At 44.8% G+C, this 27733-nt stretch overlaps 1 protein-coding gene across 2 annotated transcripts in view; it reads right to left on the bottom strand.

Moving 5' to 3' along the window:
* The window catches only part of ETV6 (ETS variant transcription factor 6), a 123312-nt gene extending 98630 nt beyond the window's left edge, over window positions 1-24682 (bottom strand). For both annotated transcript variants that reach the window (XM_030959450.1, XM_030959451.1), the window contains exon 1: window positions 24487-24682. In XM_030959450.1, coding sequence (XP_030815310.1) covers window positions 24487-24519 — 33 coding nt within the window. In that variant the 5' untranslated portion in view covers window positions 24520-24682. The remainder of the gene's footprint in view (window positions 1-24486) is intronic.
* Between the last annotated feature and the right edge of the window lie 3051 nt (window positions 24683-27733).

Raw genomic sequence — 27733 nt, 5'->3', positions numbered from 1 at the left:
TATCTGCTTTAATTGATACGAGCTTTTAGGACAGACTGATAGCAGAGATCTGAAGATAGGAAAAAATACAGAGAAGTGGTAGATTTTCTGTTTGTGGGTAACAAAATATGTCCTTATATTTATGGGAAAAAAAGTGTTTCTCCTGAAATCAGATATAAAACCAACTTTTTTTCCATCATGAAGGAAAGATCTATTAAAAAATCCCTTTTTTGGACATTTTTCATGGGAAATGCCATGTTCTATTTCTATGTAACATGCTAGAGAGGTAACAGCACATGTGGTTATAAAAAATGGCACAGAAACACACTAACTCATCCTGCTATTTCCGTATTTGTACATGAATTTATGTATTGCAAAGAAGGGACTGAATAAATTCCATTTTAACTTTTTTTTTTTGCTTAACTCCTTCTTTATTTCTGAAGTACATGCTTTAAAGTTAACGCATCATCGTGTGGGTGAATGTCTAAAAACTGTCTTATGAAATGTCTGGAATTAATATTGCATCTGTGTAGTGAATTTGCCAGTACTCACATTAATAGAAAAGTTAGGATGTTAAAGGAACAGCTAAAAAGACAAGAGTAACACGGCAGTTTGGAAAATGAGCTCAAAATGCTTAGACCTGCAGGTCTTGTTAGATCCATTAAAAAAAATAGAAACTGTAAAATCTCAGCCTTAAAGTCTGCTCCAAGTCCACTCACAGGATCTGTACACACATTATAAAAAGAGTTCATTTACTGAGTGCTTTGATTCATCTGCAGCAGTGGGAAAAGGCAATGACACATGGCTTACTCCAGCATCTCTATATGGGGCTCCCATTAAAACGTGAGAGTGGATAGGTTTGATCCCTAAACAAAGGGCAACACTTGTGCATCCCTCCTCCTGTGGGGCCACAATCCTGCCATCAGATCGGTACATACAGAGTGTCCCACTGGAGTCACAGGCACAGAACTGCACCTGCACAGACCTGAATGTGGGCTCAGGAGCGTAGCCAGGGCCCACAGACTTCTGCACACCTGGGTCTGGGGAGGATGGATGCTTTAGTTCCATTTCATAAATCACAACAACCACAATTCAGGGAAGATTCACAGCATCTGGCTGATGTAAAAAGGGATTCACTTTAGTGCTTTTCACCTCTGTTTAAAACACCTTGCCTACAGAAAGCAAGCAAGAAGCACAGCTATTGCAGATGAAGTCATTGCTTGATTTTTATTCCAGAGTTGCTCCCCACATGGAGACAATTCTGGAATTGAAGTATTTTTGATCCAGAATAATTATGTTGCTAGTAATGTGGGCAATCTATCCCATGGTAACTGAAGTACAGCAGGACAGCCCTTCCCAGAAGAGCTGAGATGGTTCCACACCCCCACAGACACTCGCAGTAGCCTAGGCCGTAAGGAACACGTAGAGATAGATCTGAATGCCAGCTAAAAACAGTGGGAGTCTTCCCAGTGACTTCAGTGGGCTTTGGCAGAGGCACCATGTAAAGGAAATTGCTTAATTCCTGTGTATTTTTAAAAAGGATTCTAAAAAAAGCCCCCCAATCACATAAAACTGAGCCGCAAGCCTGCAGGCGTTCAGACACCAGCGCGTTTGTACAACTGCTCCCGGTGTGTGAGCACCACTTCTCTGCACCAAGAGCTGACACTACAAACCATTAACCCTTGGCTTGCCCACTGACAGCCAGCCCAAAACTCCCAAAACTTGTTTAAGCATGAACTGCACCTTGCTTTAAGCTACCATCCTCTTTTATAACTTGAATAAAATATGAATTAATATGAATATTCAAAATCAATGTGAATTAACAGTGTGAACTGAGAACATCAAGGTGAGAAGCACAACAATCAATTCCTTAAAAAAAAAAAACCAAAAACCAAAAACAACTCCCTACCATGTTTTGTATTTCCTGAGGGATGTATTTTGCAATTGTTTAAGTTTCAGCATCAGTGATGTATTTTTTTTTTAAGGATAAAATCTTTCCATCTAAAAATTCTAACCAGATGTGAATTTCAGACTTCCAAATTTGGGAATGTTCAGATCAAGAGCTGTTGTTCTAGTCTTTTAGCTATAATCATCACTGTAAACACTGAAGTTTTCGATTATTTCACCCTCAAGTTATGAAGATGCTCAACTTATATTTGGCCAAAATTAAGTTCAGCTCCAGAAAATCTCAGCAGACATTCACAGGACCCACAGAACCTTAGATCACAGAAGTTTTGTACAACTCTGGTAATCTGTTTATGAAAGTTTAACAAAAATTTTGATGCAAATCTCATGTATGGCAATTCCCTGGGTGAGCTAAGAGTAAGTTTCGAAATTGGTACATGTGCCTCCCTTTGATTTGCATCACAAATTGTAGGTTTCTAAGGGGGAGAGGTATCTTCCTTTCTTTCTTTAGCTGGGCTCTATTACTCTACCTTCTGAGATATTGCAGAGATGAGCAATCCCTTTCTGAACCACCAGTTCTGTCTGCCCTGTGCATCTCCCAAAACAAAAGAGAAAAATGAGAAAATACTCCTTGTGTTGTGGCTCTAGCTTTCTAGTAACCATTTAATAAATTTAATTCAACCTTTTATTAAATCATTTAGCCATTTAAAAAATCATTATGCAGATGTTATTTACCTAAATCTTAACCCTTCTGGTTAAGGGATTAGATGTTAACTCAATGCCTACTAATTTGGTAGCACCTTTATGGCAGTGACCAATTTTTGTTCTCATTCCATACAGTTGCTCTTTTTAGGCATCTTTAGACATCTATTCACTCCCTTCAATCCTTTACAGAACTTGCTTCTCTGTGAAAACAAAGTTATCTGCATGTTCCAAACATCAAAGACAGCATCAGTCTATTGTTGCTACTGGCTTGTGCCTAAGATCTGTGGTGTAAGATGTCTGAGGATTGCTGAATGCTGTACAAGACAACAGAGAAGTATTTTTCAAATCAGATTTTTTTTCTTAAATGCAGGGATTATTGAGGCACAGGCAAGGAGTGTGCAGAGAGCTAAAGGAGTCACCCATAAAAAAATCTAGTTGTCTCCAGGATTGGACAAAACCAAAACAAAACAAAAAAAAATCTACTTCAGACTAACTCTTCAGACAGGCTACAGTAGTCTCTAATTTTAGAAAGTAACATTACTTAAAAGTAAATGTAGCAAGTAACAACACATATTGCATATAAAATTATTTTATATGTATATATACTATATTGCACTTAATGCAGCATATTATAATAACATAATACATTTTGATCCCTAATTTATGAGTTGGAATTTACGTCAGTGGCAATTACTAATGGAAACTCCCATTGGTTCTAATCGGAGTGGATTAAGTCCTGATGCTAAGATTGCAACACTCACAAAAATCCTGGATCTATAGATGGAAAGAAACAAAAGTATATAAAATCCTGGGATGTGATCCTGAAATTTGTTCTCTCATAAACAATCTCACTGAGAAAATCCAACCCAGATGAAAGTTCTGAATCGTATCCTTCCAAAATCAGTGGCAAAGGCCCCAGAAAGATCAACATGCCCAGAGGGATATAGTGAACTGAGGCTGGTCTTCAGAGGAGAAAAATGGAAGGTGTCTCATGTGATACATGAGGAGAACACAGCAGCAAATGGAGTTGTAATGCTTTCTAGGCACTGTAATCCCACAACCTTGCAAACAGCTCCTGAGTTGAGAACCTGAAAAAGGTAATTTTCTTGAGATCAACAAATTGCTGTTCTTAAAAGAGGGAAGTTGGCTGTCAGACCTTGGGGCTCATGAAAGCAGCTTCCAGGGCTGACACAAGTCTGCCTGTTAGCACAATCATGAAGCATTTTATGTCAGGATAATTGCAAAGACTGAAAGTCGCTTTGAAGACAGACAAGCAGATGTATTGGAACTGTCACTGCTCGTTTGGTTTGGGGTTTGGTGCTGGTTTAGGTTGGTGTTTGTTTTTAAACAGAGGTTCTACACTGCTTAAACACTCAATGCATGATTAACATGGGTCATTACACTGCTGCAATAAAGTGTTTGCTTGGTGACCCTGTGCTGTCTCTGTGTGATTGTTCTGAGCTCACCTGGAGATTCAGGAGCTTCTTTTCAAGTCAACTGCATCCAAGAGCCACCTGCCAAACAAGCTTGTTTCCATCTCCTGCAACCCAACCACTACCACTTCCTCACTGTTCAGATGACTCTTTGCTCCACCTTCTGCATCCTTAATGATAAGACAGGTTCTACAGGCCAGATGTTGACACCAGCTGCGTCCTGGCTGACAACTTGGGTGATTCCAGTGGGTTGGCATGAGTGGGCACAGCCCTGCAGTCCGGGTTCAGAAACAAGCACTGTTTATGATGCTCTGAAAAGAGGAAATGGTAAGGGAGCTATTGCCATGCATATCATTAGGCATATGCTAAAATGTTTTGTTGAACAGGTGCCAAAGCACCAGGCTAAAGCAAAACAGGTTGCTATTCCCATATTAGGATTGTAGGTGCAACATAAGCTGCTCTCTTCTCACCCCCGCTCCTCTCTGCCTCAGCTTCTCCATTAGAAAACCAGGAAATTCCACTGATTTACTTTGTAAAGCCTTTGGAAACAGCAGCTAAAGCACAAAACAAAATGTTTCCTTGTGGTAACCCAAGGCCTGGTTACCACTCACTACAATCTTTCAGGTAAAGAGCTGAATTGTTTTCAGGAAGGACATTCTACAAGCTGGAGGAAGGGCACAAACACCACTGCAGCAGTGATGAACCACACACGTTACAGACCTGCAACAGAACACCCAGCCATCTCCTCCCAGGGGCAGAGCATGTCACAAGGCATGATCTGAGCTGCTCCTCACATCACCTCCATAATTTTTCTAAGAGTTGCACGTACACTACTGACACGTGCAGACTTATCAGCACTCACCAGGTCTGACTGACATTAACACAGCTGTGTGAGCAGAATGTGCTGTGATTCAACCACACCAGTAAAACTGCACTCACACTGCAAGAATTTATTTCATGGACAGCATGATTTCTACAGCAGTAACACTTTGCTATGCAGCAACACTTATCCTCAGACCACTCTGTCAATACTCTCTGCCTGCTATTCTTGTCCATGGAAAGCACTGATACAGCTTCAAAAAGATTTCTCTTCCTTTCTCTGGCCTGCACTCCCACACTTTCAGGAAGCTCTTTGAGCCTACCAACCTCTCATTTTCTAATCTGCTATTCCTACACACACACAGAGTCCTCAGCAACTCTGCTTCAAACCACACAAGGCAAAAAATCCACAACCACCACAGGAGTCAGGAGTACACAAAAACACACAGCACCACAACTAGAGATGTAAGTGGTGAGCAAGACACAGTTCCAAGAAACGCAGAGCAAGGTGCATTTGTTCTCACCGCTAAGTGCATATAAAGTACAAGCAAAATTCCTCCAGGGTCCCCCAGGGAAAGAAAAGTCTTCCAGGAACTGATCCCCTTGCCCTTTCTCAAAGCATTTAAGAACCTGCAGCTCTTCACAGGGATACCCCAAAGGCAGGCAAGATGCTCAAAGGGAGCCCGTGCTCTCTCTCGGCACACTTCAACAATCTTTTTGTAAAGCTTCTAAGTGAAGCTCAAATTGGCACCTAACTTCCAAAGGAAACCTTGTATCACCAGAAAAACATGCAGGAACACTCTTTGGGAGTAATGGCAGAGGAAAGAAGTGACCACTGAAGAGTAGGAGATTATTATTATTATTATTTACAGGACTGAAAACCTCCCACACACATACACACACACCTTTCTTGTCTGCTGTACTGGTCCTGAGCAAAAATTGCACAATAACATTGCTTGAGCTGATCTAATTCAAGGATGGATACAGCAAAAACAACTCTCAGGAACTTAAGTAAGCCCAGCAGGGGCAGCTCCAAAATCTTCTGTGCATCAGCTCAAATAACCTAAGAGGAATATACGAACAGCTGCTGCAGCTTGGAAAACTGCCTGATCTCAGACAAGGTGGCAAACATGGATTGTTTCAGCCTAGGAAAGGAAAAGGAAGGGAATAATGCCCGGGAGCTGCCTGTCAGGGCAGAGCTGCTGTCCCCTAACAGAGCTGAGAGCCCACACCAGCAGTGACACGGGAAGAGTGGCAGGACTCAGAGAAGCAGGGAGGGCAACGCACGGACATTCAGCAGGGTGACTGTGGAAGATACATTTCTAAATTGAGGATTTCTAATATTACATAATTTGTTTTCACCACTTCCCCTGCCTTTCCTCCCACAAAAAAATTAAAATCTCACTTTTGTATATTTAGCTCTATCTACAAATTACAATGTCCCAATGGATAGATAAAGGTTATCTATTTACAGGGAAGGGTTAAGCTATGGGTTCTTTCCTTTACAAAATTAAACTCAACAAAAACATTCAGCATCCAACCTTTTCATTGTCTGATATGCACTGAGTCCATGCTGAACAAGTCTACAGCACTACTTGTCTGCACTCCTACCTTGGCACCTCTTTGTACTGTGTCAAGTGTTCAGCAAGGAGTAGCAGAATAAAGAGGAAATCACACCTCTGAGATGGGACAAGACACAAAACCGAGAGAGACAACCACTCTAAACAAACCTGAAAGGGATTTAACAACTGGAGAGTTCTTCCAGTTGTTACAGTACCCACAAGGAGATGATAATGTAATAATAGCCAGATGAATAAAAGACACACGTCTTCTACAGCAGTCAACCAAAGTGATGAGGTAGATCCCACACCAACTTCTTATTTGTCAGAGACCTGATTGTATTTTACTGGGAGGGAGAGATACAAACCTTCCCTCAGTACATGAGATGATTTAAGTTTTCCAACTTTGCAGGCAGTGCAGAGGCTCAGGAGAAAAAAAAAGGAGAAGAAATAAATACCATCAATTCCTATTTCTGCTGCTGCTCTCATCATCTGCTATTCAGAAATTATCTTTATTAGACAATATATTGTCTGTCTATATTTGGAGGGAAAGGTGTTCTTTCAGTCAGCTTCTTCAAGCTGAGTCAGGAAAAAACAAATTAATTATTTGAGTTCTGAAATGCTGAATTATTCTGCTTTCTATGAGAATACCTCAAAATAAAAGCAACAGTAATTAAACAGACAAGTGGAGTTTGCTGTTAATAAATCCCTAGGAACCTACACAACTTCTAAAGGTTTGTTTTCTTGAAACCAAAGGCATTCCTTTTTCCTCATATTCGAGCTTTCAGAAAATGAATTAGAACTACTGATGTTACCTCTGTGACAACATCTGTCTCTTGTCCTAACTTTCTTTACAACCAGTGCCACTGACTAATAAGGAGTTTCTCTTATCAGTCATCTCTTGCTCAGTTATCACTACAGGCTTCAGCCAAATCCTCTTGAATTCAGTGAAGGCTAGAGATCAGGTCCAATAAAACACAATTGTCTTATAATCTCTGTGTCACAAAGAATGGCATCATTTCTCCTTTAGCTGCAGAATCTTCTTTAGCTTTTCAAGTAACTTTGGAGGGAGGAGAACTTCTCAAGTCTTCACCACAACATCATCTAAACTGCTATCAGTTGGAAGAAACTATTTCATTAAAATTTACACAAATCAAAAACCTTGGTGTAATACAGAATTGGTAACTTAAGTCAGTCCCACACTGAGCAGATTTCAATATTGATCTTCATTAAACTTCAAGTTCATTATCCTAGCCGTGATTCAGGCCTTCTTGTGCATTAACCAACACAGCAGCACAGTGGCATCTACAGAGTTTTTCAGGTAAAAATTCACAACAAAAGTTTTATTAGGGGGGACAAAAAAAAGAAGGGCTGAACTATCCAAAATCATACCCCAGTGCTATTAAACCCTGAGTCCTACTACCAATAATTCTGCAGCATTAATCTTCCAGCAGGAGATTAAGGCAAGATCTTATTCATTATCTGTATAACAGAAGCACAAGCAGTTTCTACCACTCATCTGACTTCATTTTGCTAGGTGTTAACACTTTATGAAGTGGCAATCACATTAAATGACTTCAAGGTCACAGACAATACAGTGACAGAGCAGGGCCTGGACTAAAACTTCCTGTACCTCCACAGAGTGACCTTCACCTGAGCCTACCTTCCCTGTCCAGGATAAGGAGTAGATGCACCAGGCATCTTATCTTATCTTATAACCATCTTATCTTATAACCATGTTGCAAGGCCAGCACAGAAGACACAAGAAATGTAAAACAAGATCGGTGAGCTGGCCTAGTTTTCTATCCAAAGGCTGTCACAGATTCCTTGCACACCAAACTGGGCATTTACACCAAATTCCCAGGAAAGCTGTGGTAAGCACAGCTCAAGGACTGAACGTATCAGTGCCATGTTTGCATGCTTTGAGGACATCATTTCAAGAGGTAATTGAAACTCTGTAATGCCCTCTAGATTAGGCACCTGGGACAAGCTTCCTTCCCTGACCTAGAGAGGCTTCACGCTTTGCTGCATGGTTAAACAGGTCCAGACTGTCAGTCAGCACCAGTGGTACAGAACAGACAAATCTGCAATGAACGCAGGGAGGTTTGGCTTTCAGCGTTCTCAGTCTATCTTAGAAAACTCAATACATGCCAGTGCCTCTTTTTATTAAAGCATTAAACTGAAACAGCTCAGCCACGGCGTGCTCAAATGCAGAGCAAGCCACAGGACGATTGGGAGGCTGCAGGTGACAGTGGCAGAGCCTCACACTGATACCACAAGGCTCATTCAGACCTCCAGGAAACAGCTCTACCCTTCACTCTCCAACAGCAAACCATGCTGCTTCAGATGCCTGGTGTATTTTTTTTTTGAAGCAGAGATGGCGTCTCAGCAAAAGAGCCATCAAGTTTTCCTGAACCCCCAACTACTTTTCCTATATTTAATCTACTTAGCCTGAAGGGACAGCTTTTGTAAAGAAAGTAGGCGTGAATCCTTAAAAGCTTCAGTTCTGGTGTCATGTAACACAAAGGTTTATTCAGAGTTTCATCAATGCTTTAATCACAGATCTGTTGGCACCACCACCAAAAAAACCATGTCCTACCCTCCCCATGTTCCCACCAGGCTGTGCCTTGCACTAGCACAAGCTGTCCATTTTCACCCAGACCTGCTGCCCTGTCATGCACACATCCACCACAACATTTGTGCCAGCCCTCGGCAGAAGACAGGGGAAGGGTGGAACGAGATCCTTCAGGGTGCTAACACCTTACCTTGAGAGCTTCATCAAACTTTAACCTCAGTGAAATAACAGTGGTGCACTTTTGTAGTGCCTTTAAAAGAATAGTTAAAAACTTATGAAGTGATCAATTCGAAGCTGGATATAAGCAAATACTCCTTCAGAGACACTGTCAGGGCAAGCAAGGATGGTGGGACAGTATTGTACAGCCACGCTGTATAATTCAGGAATTGGCAGAGTCAACCTTGAACAAAGACCCAAAACCTCTGCTGAAGTTACAATTTTCACATGCCTCACCATATTCTTAGCAGGACTCTTCTTTTCATCATGGTCAAAGATCCTCACCTCTTATGAGTAAGAGGAAAAACAAGAGAAGGCCAATCACTAGTTAAACAAACATCCCAGCACAAATGACTTGTGCCTGGAAAAATGTTTGGGTTTCAGGGTTTCTTAACAAGCCCAGAGCCAGAATAATTAACAATGAACACCAGTGAGACCTGAGACTGAGAAATGGAGGGAAGGAAGGCCCTGTGAGCCCACTACATTTGTACACTGGTATCTGCACACTGCCTTTTCCTTTTAGGCAGATGCTGTGCAACCCAGGAGCAATGGGAAATCAGTCTAAGATTATCCTTTCATCTGACACACAGTTAAAAAGTCAAAGTACTTTCCATTAGCAGTCTAAATCAGTCCAATTCTAGGACCATATTGCCATATAAATTAGCAAATCCTCACCTTTTTTTTCCCCACTGGAAGGACAAGATCAGATAGAATACTTCTGCTTTCTAAAACAAGACTCATCATTTACCTCCCATTTCAAGTGATTTGAAAAACAAACACTTCAGTCTCCCAGGGTGGTGTTTTCCCAGTATCCTCACCACCACCCCTTTCAAGGACTGTGGCTTCAAAAGTATGAAGGGTGAGGTAAAACTTGAGGTACAAAGCTGAAGAAAAATTCAGCATGACTGTGCAGGGCTACCCACTTGTAATGGTGAGAAAGGGGTGGGCTGAGCACTACAAAAGGCAGGTATGGTAAAATTGAGCCCTGCTTCACCACCCTAAAGTGAGCTCTGCATTAAAGAGTGCACCATTAACTGCTCATCTGTCACTGATGGTACTCCAGCACCACGAACCACAACAGTGCCCAAAGCCTGAGTGGGAAATTCAGGAGCTAAGTAGTTGGGTATGAGTTAGAAATGCAAGATTTATCTATGAAGCCTGGCAAATAATACAGCTTCTGGTCATGTTACTGTTGTGCTTGCACAGTGGCTTAGGAAAATGCCTGTCCAGACTTTGCATGGGATACACACACATACTTCCATTTGCTTTTGTATGGAATGATAAAATTAACTTCCTTGTGTTTAACACTGGAAAAACAGAATTTTTTTTCAGCTAACAGCATATTTTGGGACTTTCTGCTTCTCTTTTAATGTGTTGATAGCAGGTGTAATGTCTTTAGACACTGAAGAGGCTCTGCAGCCAGCACGTAGAGCAGCAAAGGAAGGTCCCAGAGATGACTCCAGGCTGCTGCAGTGGGACAGGACCTCAGGAGAATCAGAGGTGAGCAAGTTGTGCTTCACAGGCATCACAACTCAGTCTTACCTAAAGCCAGGCAATGATGCACTGTGTGAGAGTAGGCTGTTATAGTGGGTATGTCTGCCTGCTGTAGGACACACATTCCAGATGGGGGTCCTTGTAAAGGACACACAAGCATCTGCAGGTTGAGCTTTTTCCTTTTTAGCTAGCTCCCTTCTCTAGTTCTAACACAGGACAAGCAGCATTTGAGAAACAGCTCAACTTGCACTGAAGGAAAACATTTGGTGCACACACAGTCCCACAAGAAGGTCCTGTCTGTTGGCTTGATCATTTTTTAACAGTTATGTGTAGAGAAATGAAGTCCAGGTACCCTGTAAACAATACTTTCTTTTCAATTTTCCCAGCTTTTAGGAACTTGAAAAGAAAAGTCAGGGATTGAAAGGTAAAAAGATCAAACTATCAAATCAAGATAGTCACTCCATGCAGGTTTCAGGCATGCCAACTGAATAAATTATTGGAAGTGCTGGAATTGTCCCTGTATTGTATAACACCTGTTCATCTGCCACAGTCATGTGGTTACATGTTTGTGCCATCTAAAGAAAAGTTCCTTGTAAGGAACTGTGTTCACTTATCAGACATGAGAAGAGGTGTGCCTGACACAGCACACAGCATTTGAATTATCTAACAATCTAATTATTTTTTCCACCCTCTGTCAGCCAAATCTTGAGAAAAACCTCGAGAAATAAAATAGGTCAAGGCACTTTATGCCAATAAATAGCATCACAGCCCAAGAGGAGCATCAAGGATAGGAAAATCCCCAGAAATTTTCCCAAACAAAATTCATTTCATAGTCTGAAGAACATTCCTCTCATGAATTTCAGATGGTCAGGTTACTTCTGCTAAGGAAATAGCACAACAAGATGAAGAAATAGAGAAGGTCTGATTCACATGAGAGGTTTTCCTGTTATTTTTCCACTTGTCAGAGGCATCTGTACAGAGTCAAGCACCAAATATGAAAGTCCCAAATTAAAATGGAAAAACGCAGTAGTCCTGGTCAGCTCAAAGGTCTGTCTAAGCTAATACCACATTTCCAGCACCACCCAACAGGAAATGCTCAGGGTAAGAGCACAAGGAATAAACTATCTGCTGCACACACCCACAGAAATCCACAGGTTAGGGGCTTTCTGAGCCAAGGACCACAGCTGTTCTCTTTGCAGTGAATGGTCCTGGATAAATCTGTGTAGAACTGTCTTCTGAAAACAATTGCCTGCTTGGCCCTACATTACACCTGCTGGCAGCAAGTTTTGGAACCTCACTGCATGTTGTATGAAAACAGACTTCCCACTCTCCTAAACTGCCAGGTGCTTCCATCTGATCCTCCCATACAATGAGAAATAACCCTTTCCAATTCAGCTTCTCCCTGCCTCTGCCTCTCATGAGTAAAGCAAATGATTTTTAATTTTTTCAATGATTTCCACAGGCGTCTGCAATGAACCTTGCTGCTCATCATAGCAAACTCTTCATCCTCACTTCTCATTTCTTCAGTTTCAAGCCCACTCTACTTCTTTGGTTCTTGTTTTCCTTCCTACAACTACCTCCAATCCCACAGGCTAGAGTAAGTGTACAGGATTACAGATATCAGATCTTTGGTTCAAACAGCTCCCTCTCTACACATGTGTGGAGAGCCTCCCCATGCTTCACCTCGCAGCAGTGCCACAGAAAACCTTTAAATTTCTGTGTGTCTGGCTGTGAGGTGGATGGGCTGAGAGCAGCACAGCCTGGGAACTTTTCTAGAAATCAAGACAGAAGGTCCAGCCCTGAAATGCAGAACTGCCCACCTGGGCTCTTACCATCAATATGTGGCTACAAAAACGTGCAGGTGAGCAGTGTGTTGGAACTTGGAAGACTGTGGTAAATTTTCACAGAAAATCCACAGGGACAAATTCTGAACAAAAATGTCTGTTTTTCAAGTAGATGTATTTATTTCCAGAATAAGACAGATAGATACTATAGATACTAACTAAACCACTTTTTTTTTCTAGCAAGTAATTTGATAAAAGGTATTTTGAGGACCAGTCAGTGCAAAGTGGCTCTGTTTCTCAGCTGTTATATAGACAGCAACCCAAAAATAGTACTTTCTCCATCCCCAAAAGCTATCACTCTAGCCAACTCTACTAATGAAATCCTTTAATTTATTTTGGGGTTTGCTGGTTTTTTCCTCTTTAGAAGATGGAGATTTAAATATGCATAGACTCACTGCAATGTTTCCATGTAAATATGCTCTAAACCTCCCTCCAGGCCAGCATTCAGTGTTCTTTGCAGGCAAATCATGGAAGGGGCTACCTCCATGTCTGCAATCTATGGCTTTCACACCTTCCTCACTGCTGCGCCAACCATCTGCCAACAACCTGGGTCTACCTATGCTCATCTTTTACTTGAGGCTAAGAAAATGACAGAATCTCAGCTGTTATTTGGGGAAAGACTTTCTCTTCTTCAACAAAAAGGAGGCTGAAGCCTACAGAGCTGAACAAGCATTTTTCATATGACAGGGTGCTCTGTGGACCAGTGATGGGAAACAGGGAATTATGAAAGCCCAATCTAGACTGAAGGAAAACAGACCTCTCTTTCATCAGTATTTAGGTTCACCTTATAACTCCACTTGTTGAAGTGATGGTGACATCAGCCTTCACCTCCTGGGGACATGCAGCAGGGCCATGAGGTTGTCACCCCAAGCAGGAAGAGCCAGCAGGAGTGATGGAGGAGCACAGCATCCCCTGGCCAGCCAGCAGTGAGGGGGGACCCCGGCAGGCTGCAGGCAAAGGGCCTGGGGACACCCCTGTGGTGAAGCACAGGGTCACTGGGCTGCAGCCCACGGGCACCAAGGGACTCCAGGAAGCCACACTGCTCCCATGTGTGAAGCAGGACAGTCCTGGCTCCCTCCCTCATGGGGAGGGACAGCACAAACACGGAGCTAAAGGAGGCTTTTGGGTATCACACCCCTACTACAGGACATGAGGTAAAACCTGTTTTTTCTGAGCCTTTTCTTTCCAAGAACACTACTGCCAGAAGGGAATTGGAACCAACCAACCATTGGTAATCTGGAACCACCAGCCTGTTCTGCAGCTACCACAGCTCCCCTTCTTACTTGCAAAGCCAAACCTTGATGCCAAACTGGAGGAATCTCTCTCACATCAGCTGATTTCCATTGCTGCAGCACTCTGTGGCTGAGAATAATGGAGCTCACCACTAAAGCATTAAATGAAAACAGAGTATAGAGGGTAACATGCAGAGGAGAGAAAAAGATTCTGACTGGCACTGCATTCAAGGCATTATGTCTCAACAGGTACAATTTTTCCAGGCCACTTCTTTTAAAAACTGAAATTTTAAGGGGTTTGGGTTTTTTTTTCACATTTAATACAAACTAAGAAACATGAAACTAAATTGCATCGATATCCAGGTATAACAACAATAGCAGAAAATCATTTTAAAGATAGATAAATTCCAAGCATAATACTTAGTGCCAGAACACATTCAAACAAGTGGGACCCACAATTTCACCTCTAGAGCCTGAGCCTGTCAAAGAGCAAAGCTTCTGGTAACAGATATGGAGAGAAGATTTTCTTCTTTCAGTTCAGTCAATTGGTTCATTACAATGACTAGATCACCCAAAGCTGAGAAATGCTTTAGGGCTGCAGAAACAGAAAGCTTGTTTCCTTCCTCCAGTCAACAAAAGGTGAGAGGTGAGGGTACAAAATCTATTAATACTAAATCAACGTGGCAGAAAACAATCAGTACAATAAAAAAAATTAAAATTCACGTGCTTAAGAAAAAAAGCTTGTTATTTATTACATATTACCTGAAAATGCACCAGGTACTCCCATTTCATGTACAATTTTAAACCTTTCTTTCTTCTTAAGAACTACTTTTAATGCTCAGGCTTTGATGCTGGACACTGCACTTGCAATTACATTTCACTGCAAAGCCAATCAAAACGACATGCAAAATTATTACAAAAAAAAATCAATCATTCAGCAAATAAAGTAATTTGTTATTTGCCAAAATAAAAACCTAACTAAATCTTTATGAGACTATCCAATTACTTAAATAGATATTTGTGGACATTGTATAGATTAGCAGAGAGGAAAAGTAAATTTAGGTTAAAAGCCATTTTTAGCTGCACATCAATACATTTTAATGGCCATCCAACACTGTGAATCACTCTCTCTTTAGGAAAATACCTTAAAAATACATATGCAAAATAACACCAGAATTGATTTTGTACAGCCATTCTTCTGTTTGCCATTTAAAAACAAAACAAAAAAACCACCAAAAACACATACAGTCAAAGCACGAGGCAAAGTCTGTACAAATGACAGCATTCCTTAGCAAGTGACAGAGCTGAGTGAATGTTTGCAACATTTGGCCAGGCAGTGAAAGCAGCAACCAACTCTGATGCCCATTGCTACAAGCTCCAGTTGGGACGCCGTTTGTCACACAAGGGAAAAGGAGTTAATGCTTCAGCAACACATTCCCCATGGGTGACAATGGTAATTAGGAGACCTCTGGAAAAGTATGGGTAACCCACATTTGGCTCTTAGAAGCAATCAATTGCCTCTTCCCCAAACCCAGAAAACTTTTTCAAATCCTGAGCTGTAATTCCAATTTTGTGCATCCCCTCAAAGCTTTCCCTTCTGGCATCTGAATCTGGGTAAATACAGAAGCAAAGCCAATCTCTTGCTAGTCCAAGCAACCTTGACTTCACGAGCCTCTGAGTCACAGATACCAACTCCTCCTTAGCTCTCTTCTCACTAACAATTAACTAATCTTCTTGAAATCAAGACTGCTGGGGCTGAGACTTAGAAAAGAGCCTGAAGGAGAAGCATATTTAAGACCATCCTTCCAGGATAGAAAATTTTATATGGAAGCATCTGAATGCCTACAAAGCATCAGAGCAAGCCTATGATCTTATCCCCAAAAGAAGTCTCTGTTTTGGGAAAGGCTTAGCACACAGAAAAAGCTAACTATCCCCAGGGTAAATAGAGGGAGGTTCCCCCACACAGAAGCTGTTAGTCTTACTATCTTCCTCACGTTCATCTACCCTCTTTTTTTAAATCTATTTGCACTTTTAGCCTCCACACCACCCTGCAGCAGGGAGCTCCAAAGCTCCACAGATGGAAGAAGTACTTGTTTTAATCTTCCTGGCTAGTAAGGTCCTTGCCTGCTCTTAACTATGAACTATCAGGAGTTGCTCTCCTTCCTACATTGCTGTGCAATTTTACAATTTTCTATTATATCTCCCTCAGCAGTCTCCTTTCCAAGCCAAAAAGTCCTAGGCACTGCAGCCTGTCTTCCTAGAGAAGCTTCCCCAGGCAACCCCACTGCACATTTTTGTATATTTTTCAGTAGTCAGAAAGGCACACTGTAATCAGAACTGATAAACAGAACAGATTCAAACTGCAATACACCGATAATTTCTATTTTACTCCCTGTTGCTTTCCCACTATGGTTTTATTTGCCTGTTTCACCCCAAATCGAAAACTGAGCTCAGCTTTCTCTTTCATTCACTAACCAAACCATTTCCTAAAATATGATCCCAGGTGCCAGACTAGTTCTGGGACGTCTATCAGCAATCATCTCAAAGAGACCTTGGTGCTTCTATTAAGCAGGAAGTTTTGAAAGTGCCCCACTCAAAACTACCAAGGAAAAAACCTCTACCCCTGCACTTTCTGCCCACTTCTCCAAGCCTGCAGCCACTGCCCGTCAACATGCTTCACTTGGCTGTGCTAATTGGCTCTGCATACACTATTAATTCACTCTCTTCTTACTTTGAGGTTGTAATTTGTCCCCATTGGGAGGTAACAGAAGCCAGCACATGGTCAGTCATGGATGGATGGCTCTGATGACTCAGCTGAGGTGAGGCAGTTTGCTAGGACACGATCTCCAGTGTATTTGAGGCCAGTGTTTACTGTGCAATAGGTGATACATATCTCAAGCCACAAGCCATGAAACATTTTACATCCCATAACCTTCTCCTGGAAGCTGCTCCCACAGTCTTCCCCAAGTCCTCTTCCAGAGAGCACATTTGCTCAAGTCATGAGACAGCGACACAACCACTCAGTCTGCCAACTGAGAAGGGAATTCATACCCATCAGCACTCCTGTTCCTGCAACTTGGTGCCCTTCCTGGAACCCCTGGCAGCACTGAGTGCATCCTCATCCCTCTGTGAAAGCAGCCCAGCCCTTCATTTCCTCGCCTCCAGGGAGATGGTGGGCCTGCCACTCAGGTGTGCATCCAGCATGGCATGGGCATCCATGCCAGCTGGACATCCAACACCTGCACATCTCCCCACCAGGCTGCCCAACCCAGCAGTGGTGCTCTGAACTGCAGGGAGCCATTCCCATGGAGCTGGAGTGACACTGCTGGGACCAGAGCCACCGCAGGAGAAGGGCAGTGGCACAGGTGACAGCAGCCTATCAGCACTACCTCCTTTGCTCTGCAGGCTTTAACTTGCAGCCAGTCTTTCACAGTGGTGCCCACTGGAAACATCCAAGCAGCTTTTCACAGATTTGGCAGGAAAGATCCATCTACTGAGGAGTGTTTTTCCCAGTAGCCTCCAGTGACAAAGGGAACCAAAAGCCTCAGTCCAGAACCTCAAGTTCCTCACACTCTACCAAAGCTCAGCTTTGGCCAGGTCAGAAAATGCTTGGCTTTGCCTGTATTTTAAAGCACAAGGCAAGTAGGAAGATGAGAACAAGCCATTCAAGAGGGAACGTGGTGAAACAACTGTCTCCAGTCCTAATCCACGAGGATAAAAAACTGTTAGTTCTGTCATAGAGAAGGGAAATCACAACACAGAACTTACAGAAGGTCAGGAAAGGGCTCCCCAGTACTGCTGTCAATGCTGGGATCACTGCATTTGACCTCCAAGAGTATCAGCAAAGCTTCATGAGGCTCCACCAATGATGGAAACTACCTTTATGTGAAATCCTTTGTAAGCAAAAAAGGAGGTGGATAAATGGGAAATGTGGTTTGCAGCTACAGAATGCCTTGTTGTGGCCCTACTATCTGGATAAATCCATCTCTGAATTTTAGTACTGCTGTCTCTGGCACTGTTATTAGAAATTTTATTTACCTAGTAGAGCTCCAAGTTCATAGACTTCCACAGAACCCCAGACCAGGTAGAAAACATTCCTAGTTTCTGTTAAGAGGTGTTTTGGAGGATACCACTGAAGACATAATGAAAAAAATCACTTCAGCTACACTCAGTTGAAATTCAAACCATATAAAGAACCTCACTCTGCTTCATTTCATCAGTTTTAAGGATAGTCCTTAGTTCTTGCCAGTTGGTTTTGTCCAGAATAAACTCCTAAAACAAATAATTTACAATTTCTTGATCAGACCCTACTTGAGCTGGCTAGAAAAAGCCCAAAACAAAACCTGCAAAAAAGCAAACACAACTAACAAAAAACCCCAAGAAATCATTCATTGTCCCTATTCATAATCATATTTAATTTTAGTTTAAAATTAAACATCCAAGCTCTGGATTTAATATTGGGCAGCTGTGAATAGTTAAATATGTGAAATCCAGCTGCCACATCCAAAGTACTTTTTTGGAGTTGTATTAACACATCTCTTGCAGTTACACCCAATGCTACTCTTGGCAATAGACACATCTTTAAAATTATTTACAATGCTATATATTTCTATGTGCATACATTCCATAGAACACCAACACACTCTGCAGTGAGAATCTCCTTCAGACCCTTCTCCTCTCCAGACTGGCTTAACCACGACAGTTTTTGCAAACTATACAAGAACAACAAGGAAGCAAAGACACTGCATGTGGCTTAACAAGGAATAACCTTTGGAAATTCATTTAGATGAAGAATCATTTATAGCTTTCCTTAACTGCTGTACCCAGTTCACTTTAGAGCTTCGTAGCATTACAGCAGATGATACCATCTATCAGTGAAAAACTTAACCCTTTTCAAAAATCCTTTATTTACCAGTGCTCCTGGACATTCCACAAACAAGTTTAACTTTGGCTGGAGTTTTCTGCATTTATTTCCCTGCCAGCAGTGGCATTTTTGGAAAAAAAAGGAAAAAAAAAGAAGAAAAAAAGAAGAAGAAAACAAAAGCAGTCACTATAATCTAGGCTGGAGTCCCCCATGTTACTAAAGAAGTAGATGAAGAGTGCAGTTCTCCTCTGTGCTTCAACAAAATACTGCCTGAAGACAACTCAGCAACATCACAACCAGTATGGTCTAAATTTGGCATGGGTTGTAGACCTAAAAAATAACCCACACTAGCAGGAATCAATAGGCACAACTGCACTGTTAAAAGCACAGAAGCTTTGGTGCCTGGTCTCTTTGCTCAGGCTGAACATACCTGGGTTTGGCTTGGCTGCTTCAGGACTGCCTATAGGAACATCCCACCCATGGGCTGCTCCAGGCAGCCTCCTTCCTTTGGGAGGCACAGGGACATAGTGCAACTTAAAAACTAACTGTTGTGGCAGTGCTAGTAGTTCATCATCGTCCTGTCCTCACCAGGCAGTCCTCCCTTGCCAGGGAAGGAGTAACACCTGGAACAGCTGTGTATGGAACCTGCTCTGCATCCAGCTTCGGGGAGCCCTGGGAAGGGCGGTGGTCAGGGGAAGGTGGTGGGGATTGCTCTGGCAGCCACATCTGGCTGCCATCCCTCCCAGGTGCTCCTGCCCTGGGCCAGGAACAGGATTGTGGCAGCAACACGAGCCAGCCTCCTCCAAAGCCGCCTTCCATGTAGGCTGTGGGCACAGAAACACCACCCTGCCCACGTGTGGCTGATCCAGACCTCAGGACACACTGAAGCTCCAAGATCTTGCTCTGACTGCTCAGCAAAGCTAGGTGGCCCACACCAAAAAAGCAAAAGCCAAACAACCACCACCAAACTCCAGCCCCCAAAGCACTGTGAACTAAAAAGCCAGGTACAAATCAGATCATTGTCCCTGATTTCTGTAATAAACACTGTTTGTTTCCATGCTGCATCACAAATACTTAGCCCTGCTATCGCCCTGCATAGGTACATTTATTATTACTTTATGCTTGTTTCACAGATGGGGAAAGCAAAAGACAAGGCGATCACTTTCAGATCAATTCCAGCACTGGCTTTTGAGCTGTTGGTACTCTGGGGATGCCCAGCTGAAGGCAATGAACTACAAAATACTCCAAAACAAACATATGCAAAAAGAACCCAAAAACAAGTTAGCCAATTTTTGGACTGTAGGTCAAAACTATATTACTGGCCAAAACCACCAGTTACCTCAGCTCTCTCCCTTTCCTGCAGTAAGCAGGTTATTAGGAGAACTTTAGTCAGAAGAATTCAGAACCCAAGCACTCAAGGACTCAGATAACTTTTCTAAAAGGCAGAAAGACTGCTTCTGTGTTACTGTGGAAGACTTCGTGTCCCTCTTATCATCATTTCTATCAGCACAGCACCGTTTAGTCACCTCCCTCCAAAAGGCACTCTGGGATGCACGCTGCAATATGCATATAAATTATCATTAAAGTGTACTCTGTTTCACTGGGGCATTTCAGATTCAAGATGCTCTTTTAATGGGTTGCCTCCCAGGAAACTGACTTCACCTGTAATGACACAGTGAATGCTAATGACCACTGCTTAATTGGGGCAGTGCTAGTAAAATTTTGCTTCAGAGGGATTCAATTTACTTGGTGCCAAGGAGTTAAGTGATTAATCAGGTGTTAAATAGTATGTACTTCCAAACACTGGTCTTCTACCATTCAATCCTCCACCACTGAATTTAATGACAGCTTTGTCACTGACACTAACAGAAGGAGGATCCTCCTCCCTGTACACAAGTAAACACTAAGGAACACGCTCTGCACTGACAGATATTCAGCCTTGGCTGAGGGCAACAGGATTCTGGCCATGTGGAGCTGAACAGTCCCTCAGCATGAGAAGCCTTCAGTGAGAGAGGGCTTTTTGCAGAAACAGCATCAACGAGGTATCAGGAGACATAACCCACCACCCAAAAAGTAAGTCAGTCAGGGGAAAAAAATTAAGATTGAAAACTCAACCACTACACTGATTCTGTGCCCTTTAGCTTTTTCTTTCCTCTTCCTTTTTTTAAACTATTAGAAAGTAAATCCTTCAATCCAGAATGAGCACTCTATGAAGCCGTTCAGCTACAGGATCCCGTGCTGAAGGATTCCTGCAGCCACCCCCATTGAGCTCAGCACAAGAGAGAGCACCTATATCCACCAAGCTTGCACCTACATCAAATCTGCACTGAAACAGTTGTGAACCCTGATTTCAGTGAGGCTCTGTGCCTCCAGTGCTGCCCACAGCAAGCACTCTCAGTTCAAGCATCAGCCAGGGGCACACAAGGGACCCTGGGCTCTGAGAGGTCCTGCTCTGCAAGACCTGAAGCAGCTGATCTGTCCCCATACCCAAATTTTAGTTCCCACACAACTTCACACTTGTGCCAGCACAATTGTATGGTCACATGGTAAGTCAGACTAAGCAACTGAGACTGTCATATTTATAAAAAATAAACAAATTAAACTGTGCCCTTTGGGAACCTTCCATTTGCCTGCTGTATTTTGAATCTCCGTGTGATATTCTCAAGGTATATTCATTTCAGGCAAAAAATTAAGGAGATCCTGACAATCAGAAAGCTCCAAGTGAGCTTTTGAACAGAACTTATTACCAAATAGACCTTAATTAATCACAAAAAATCAACAGTGCCTATACTGCTAGTCCTGTCTCCCTTTGAGCTTTTGCTCCCGTGTATGTCTTTGCCAAGATGTTTACACTCCCCTGGTGCCTCAATTCTCCCATCTGTGGGAGGAGAGGTGAGGCCTTAAGGATCACTTGCCAATACTGTAATGAGTGCCAACATCGTGGCACTATTTACAACAATATAATCAGCTAACTACTGTGGCTCAGGATCAGAGAAACAGGTTTACTACCAACACAGATATTCCATCTATGAAAAGAGCCTGACTATCACAACCACACCAGGTGCCCCTTCCCAGCTGACCTCAGAGTCAAAAGCCTTCAAGCCCTTGCAGATTGGAGCTCATCACAACCCCAAAGCCTCCCAGTCAACGCAGAGTATGCTGACACCCTAAGCTCTAGCAAAAACTGAGGGCCCAACCTTCACGCTCATCTCTCACCCCTGAGATTTTACCTTCTAAACCCCAGGATGAGTTCTCGCCACAGCTTTGGACCCTACACATGCCAACCTCCCTGCCACAAGTGCACAGTGGGTCTGCTTGCCGTGAGCCAGGCAAGCACACACCCAAGTGCTGGCAAGGTCTGGCTATCAGCAGGGTATTTTTCATCTCCCAGAGGAGTCAGCCAGCACATGCTTGCTGCAAAGCAAGCACGTATCAATACACAATCACACACACATACTGATAACTACTTAACACAATCCAAGATATTACTGCAAGCTTACACTGATTACCAGTAATAAAATATAAGCCAAAACTTCACCTCCTCAAAGTTTTCCCAAATCTGATTAGAGCACTTCTCTAACGATGAGCTAGGAAGACTGTGCACTGAGCAGCTCGGGCACAAACAAAGCACCAGCCTTCACCTTCTCTGCTGAATCTTTCCGTGCTCACCACCCCAGGTGCCGTGGCATTTACTGCCTGCACCCTTGTCCTGAATTGGAGGAGGAAGGGGAAGAAAGAACACCAACAACAAACCAAGAAAAGAACAAGAAAACAAGAAAACACACCCACCAGCACCACTGCTTCCCGTTCACAAGCTGCTAGAGAAACTTGGTGACACCCATGTAGCACAACACTCCCCTCCTTTTCAGAACAAGGTAGCGAAGTTGGGGTACTCTGTGTAGCTTTCTCCCCGGCCTCAGTATAATATTCCATGTCATGAGCCAGACTGGAATACTGAAGAAATTATCAGTTGCATTCACATAATCAACTACCATTTAAGCAGCTCCTCTTAAATCCAGCTGCTGAACACAATCACCTTTATCACCTGGTTTAAAAAAGTGTCCAAAACACAACAATAGTTAGAAAAGCTGAAGGGAAAACTACCCAGAACAGTTAGACTGGTGAAGAAAAGCTTTCATTTGAAGCTCACACTTCTGTCTGCAAAGTTTTAATTTTAAAATTTGAAAATGCTAAAACAGACAGGAACAGAGAAGCCTGTAACAGCAGTTTCTACATGTAGACAAAATGCACATTAAAAAATAAGCTCGGATCATGATGTTTACAATCAGTCACTTAAAAAAAAAAAAAAATCAGTTTTCCAGTAACTGTTGAAATGTAATGGAAATGTAGCATTTGTTAATGTCAAGACTGAAGGAAAATTTGTATCTCTCCAGTTAGGAAATTGATTACTTACTGTCACTAAGGTATATTACAGAATCATACTGTAAGGACCAGTTTTACAGTTCCTGAAATCAACAGGATGGCTGTTGATTTCAGTAAGAGCAGAAGTAAGCCTCCTATTTTCAAAATGACACGTCAAAAACAAGGAAATACAGCTCATATGACACCACTTTTTCATGACATTTGTGTTCTTTGATCCAGAGAACACATCCTATCTTTCCACGGGGTTTACCAGAAAAAAACAGCAGCTATATCTCATTTTATATACCTTTAGGGAGCCAATGAGTTAATAGAACACGTTTTGCCTGCATTAGCATTTCACCATAGAGTAACACACATACAATACCCCGTTATCCAGTTTGCCTGTCTGTGTTACGAAAAGTCAAACTAGACTCTAAGCCACGGGACACAGGCCCGATTGCATTTAACACAGCAAGAGAAAATACACCCAGAAGTTTTCAAATTGTGCTCCCACCATACAGAATGCAAGACTCCCCCGTACGCACACGGGACAAGCAAACAAAAGAGCATCATGCTGAATAAGTGTTTATTCCAGGCTCTTCCCCTCGGAGAGAGTCTGGAAGTCACCTCTTCCTTCTGGGCAGGGAGAGACAACCACTAAAGATCTCTTTCTTACTCGGGCACAGTTAGTCAGGAGCAGAAGGGAGATTCCTGGCTTGCAACAAGACAAAGCGACTCCTAAATAAAATGCAAAACCGGAGAGTGAGGGAAGACGAGAGGAAAGCAGTGGGCTGCTAGATAGGAAGGGTCTGGACAGAAAAGGAAACTCAATTTTGTTTCCATTGTCTCAGCTTCATGCCGCCTCCACTTAAAACGATAAACTTCCCGGGGTAAGCCCTTCTCCAGCAGGCCAGGGCACGGGGAAACACATCCCCCAGCCCCTGCCGGAGCGGGACTGGGCTGGCAGCCCTGGCTCTCCTACCTGCCACCGGCAAGCGATGCCAGGAATCGCAACCACTAAAATAAACAGCAGTAATACGGATAAGAAGGGGAAAAATATTAAAATTCAGTAAAGACAGGGAGAAAGAGACAGAGAGAAAGACCCACGACCCACTGTAGGCGGAAGCAGGAGCGGCTGCATCTCCCCGACGGCAGGAAACTTTCTACGAAGTTGCCGGCGGGGACGGCGGGCAGCCAAGCCCGCGGGAGGCCGGGCCGGGCTCCGGGGCCCCCTTGAAGCTCCGCGCCGTGAGAGCCACGCCGGCCGAGCCGGGCCCGCCGCCGTGTCCGCCCCGGGCAGCGCAGGGCGCTGACAGCCCGCGGCACCGCGGCCGGAGCGTCCGCAAACCGGGGCACCGACCCCCGCCCGCCCGCGTGAAAAACAGAAGAGGGAAAACCAGTTATTTCCACCAAAATAACCCTGGGCAAAAGCACGGCGAAGCCCACCGCCCCCGACCCGCGCTGACAGGGGCCGTGCGGGCAGAGGGACGGGGCTTTACCTTGATGCAACACTGAGCAGGAGTCTCGGACATCTCTCTGGAGGGACTCGGCGGAGCCCGACGGGGCAGGCGCGGGCGGGCAGACGGGAAGTTCTCGGGCTTTCCCCACTTTCCGCTCCTCTCCCGGCGCGGCGGCGCGGCCCGACCCGGCCCGTCCCCTCAAGGGGAAGTGGCGGCCGGGGGCGGGCGCGGCGCGGCCGGGGTGGCGCGGGGGGTCGGGCCGCGGGGCCGGGGCCGCTCCTCGCTGCTGCCGCCGCTCCCCCGCGGGCGCGCGGCCGCCCGCGCCCCCCCACCCCGCGCGCGTGTGCCTTGCGCGTGCTCGCGGCTCCCGCGCGAGGCGATGCGCGCGCGCGCGCGGGAAGAGGGAAGAGGGCGCGGGAAGGGAAGTGGGGGGCGGGGGGCGCGGCCCCGGTCCCCGCCGGTGTTTTCCTTCCTGGAAAAGAGAGAAACCGAAAGGCGGCAGCGGGGGCCGGGCCGGGCCGGGCGCTGCGCCCCGCCCCGCGCCGCCGCTCATTGATCCGGAGTTTCGGGGCCGAAACTGACGTGGGTTCCCGGCACCCGCACCGCCCCTTAAAGGGGCCGCGCCAGCAGCGACGGCCACCGCCGGCCCAGCGCCCCCCGGCCCGCCGGGCGGAGCGGGCGTGCGGCTGGCCCTGGCCGGGCCCTGGGTGCCGCTGCGGGCCGGCCAGGGCTGGGGGGAGGCTGGAAGGGCGCGGTCGGGCCGTGTCGCCGTAGCCAAGCCGGGGCCGTTTGACACCGCGCGGGCCCTTTAAGCGCCGAGCTGCGGTCCCGGGGCGGGCAGCGGGACGGGCGGGCCCCGGTGGCACAGCGAGCTTTGTTCCGCCGCCACTCGGGCAGCCCCGGCCGGGGAGCGCAGCGTGGCCGCTGAGGGCACGGGGCGTGCGCGGAGGCGCCAGCGGCCCCGTTCGGTCCGGCCCGGTTCGGTCCCCGTGTTCAGAGCCCGGCCTGGCCCGGTGCCCGTGTTCAGAGCCCGGCCTGGCCCTGCGTTCGGAGCCTGGCGCGGTTTCAGGGATGTGTCTGTATCACCCGCGGCGGGTGGACACAAGCCCTGCCTTGTGTGTGATTCCCATCCGCGATGGTTCTGTCTGGCTCCTGCACGGTGCAGCCCCAGCCCTCGTAATGGGAGCGAAAAGAGCAGGGGGAAAGTGAAAAACACCTCGGCCATCTCTTGGTCCATATCTCTCTGTGATTTTAGGGGCAGTTTCTGGGGTCCTGACTGGTTTTTAGGTGCACCCACTTTATTGCAAGGCCTGAAGCTGCCTGGGAGCAGGGCACTGCTCTGTACCCGTAGGACTGCAAGGCAGAGCTGCCTCTGGAGTCTGCTGGAAGATGCTGTGCGCTGCCAGAGGGGAGGCTCCTGTAAGCGATTTGGTGCGACCAAAAATGGCAAACGAGAGGGAATCCAACCGCGGTGCTCTCAGAGCAAGGCTTAGTTCATGTTCCATGGTGCCTGCCTTAAGCGTCGGTGTGCTGGCATCGAATGCAGAGCTGGTTGACCTGTATGGCCAATAGGCCAGACTGCTGTAGGCACCCCTTGGTCCATTTTGCAAACCAGGACCCAGCTTCATTTTGGCCTTAAACTAAATGAAGGATGGTACTATCCCCTCCCAGCCTAGCAAACAATGACTCTTTTTAAATACAGGACCAACTCAACAGTGAAGGATTCATATTTACTGTCTTCCCTCAGCACAGATGAATGGCTGAAGTAGAGCTGTTGCTCTTCAGAGTCATGGAATCATCAAAGTTGGAAGAGTCTTTCCAGATCATTCAGTCCAGCTGTCAACCCAGCACTGCTGTATCCCCTAAATCACTAAACTGTATCACTTGGTGTCAGATCCAGATGCCTTTTGAGCACATTCAGGGATGAGGACTCCACTGCCTCCCTGGGCAGCCCCTTCCAACGCCTGATGCCCCCATACAGTGACATTTGTTTTTTCTCATATCCAATTAAAAAATCCTGAGTCTCAGCTTAAGGTCATTTCCTCTTGTTTTCTCACTGAGGGCATGGCAGAAGAGACTGGCCCCCTCCAGCCTCCTGCCAGGGAGGTGTAGAGAGCAATGAGGTCTCCCCAGAGCCTCCTCAAGACTAAACCCCAGCTCCCTCAGGCATTCCCCGTAAGACATGTTTTCCACACCCTTCACAAGCCTTGTTGCCTTTCTCTGGACATGCCACAACACCACAATGTCCTTTTTAAAGTGAGGAGTCCAAAACTGAATGCCAAATACAGAGCTTTGCTTCTATCTTCCCTCTTATCCTCTCTGTTTCATCACCATGACATTTTGCCTTTTTACCTACATGAGATTACCGCTGGCTTTCCCCGAGAGCTGGGTTATTATTCTCTGTCTCATGGCAAGTTGGAGGTTTTTGAGATTCTTTATATCAAATATAGAAATTTGAGGTGGAAAAGATTTGTTAGGTCTTCTACTCTGCTCCCTGATGGTAGAGGATTTACAGCACTTGCATGATTTTTCTTTTAAATGCCTCAGGAACTGGGGCTTGCACCTCTTTCTTTTCAAGTCTATTTCACAGTCCAGAAAGTCCCATGGTCAGGAAGATATTTGGTCTATATTTTCATTTATTCAGTTTCACCCAATTACTTCTGGTTACACCCACATTGTATACTCTCCTAAACAGTTTTTCTCCTCCATGGTTGTTTGTGTTTTACACACAGGCATCACTTATTTTCCTAGTTGTTACCATCCTTTCTTTTTCTCTCCTGTCATTAATCAGTCCATACAGCCACTTTATCACTTATGTCGTTGGTCTTCTTTGATACCCATTCGATTGGTCATCATTTCCTCAGCCCATGGATACCCACATGGTGTCCCATCGCAGCTTTATTTGTCTCCAAGCTGCCTCAAAGGCTTGTGCAGAATCTGTCACCCGACATGGCTCTGAATCAGATGTGTTCCTTCTTGCAGTGCCATTGCAATCTGGTTTTCTCCACAGACATTCTGGTGAAGATGTGCATCCCAAGTTTCAGTTTTCTGCCTGGAGTTTCAACATCTCTTCCTTCTGGGATCACTGATAGCTGCTTTTCTTCACACTTTGATTAATGGCCCTTACAAATACAGGCCTTGATCCATCCCCTCAAACCTCTCAACCAGAGTGGATGGTTGCAGGTGTCTGTCCAAGACCACAACCTGATTTAGAGCTTGTAGGATGTGGGGTTATAGTTATTAAAGTTTCTATGGCTTATGGTCATGAGAAGTCTCCACAGGAAAG

The sequence above is a fragment of the Camarhynchus parvulus genome, chromosome 1A (genome assembly GCF_901933205.1).
Source record: "Camarhynchus parvulus chromosome 1A, STF_HiC, whole genome shotgun sequence".
Taxonomy (NCBI): Eukaryota; Metazoa; Chordata; class Aves; order Passeriformes; family Thraupidae; genus Camarhynchus; species Camarhynchus parvulus.
Note: the sequence above shows the minus strand (reverse complement) of the source record. Positions and strands in the feature narration are given on the sequence as shown.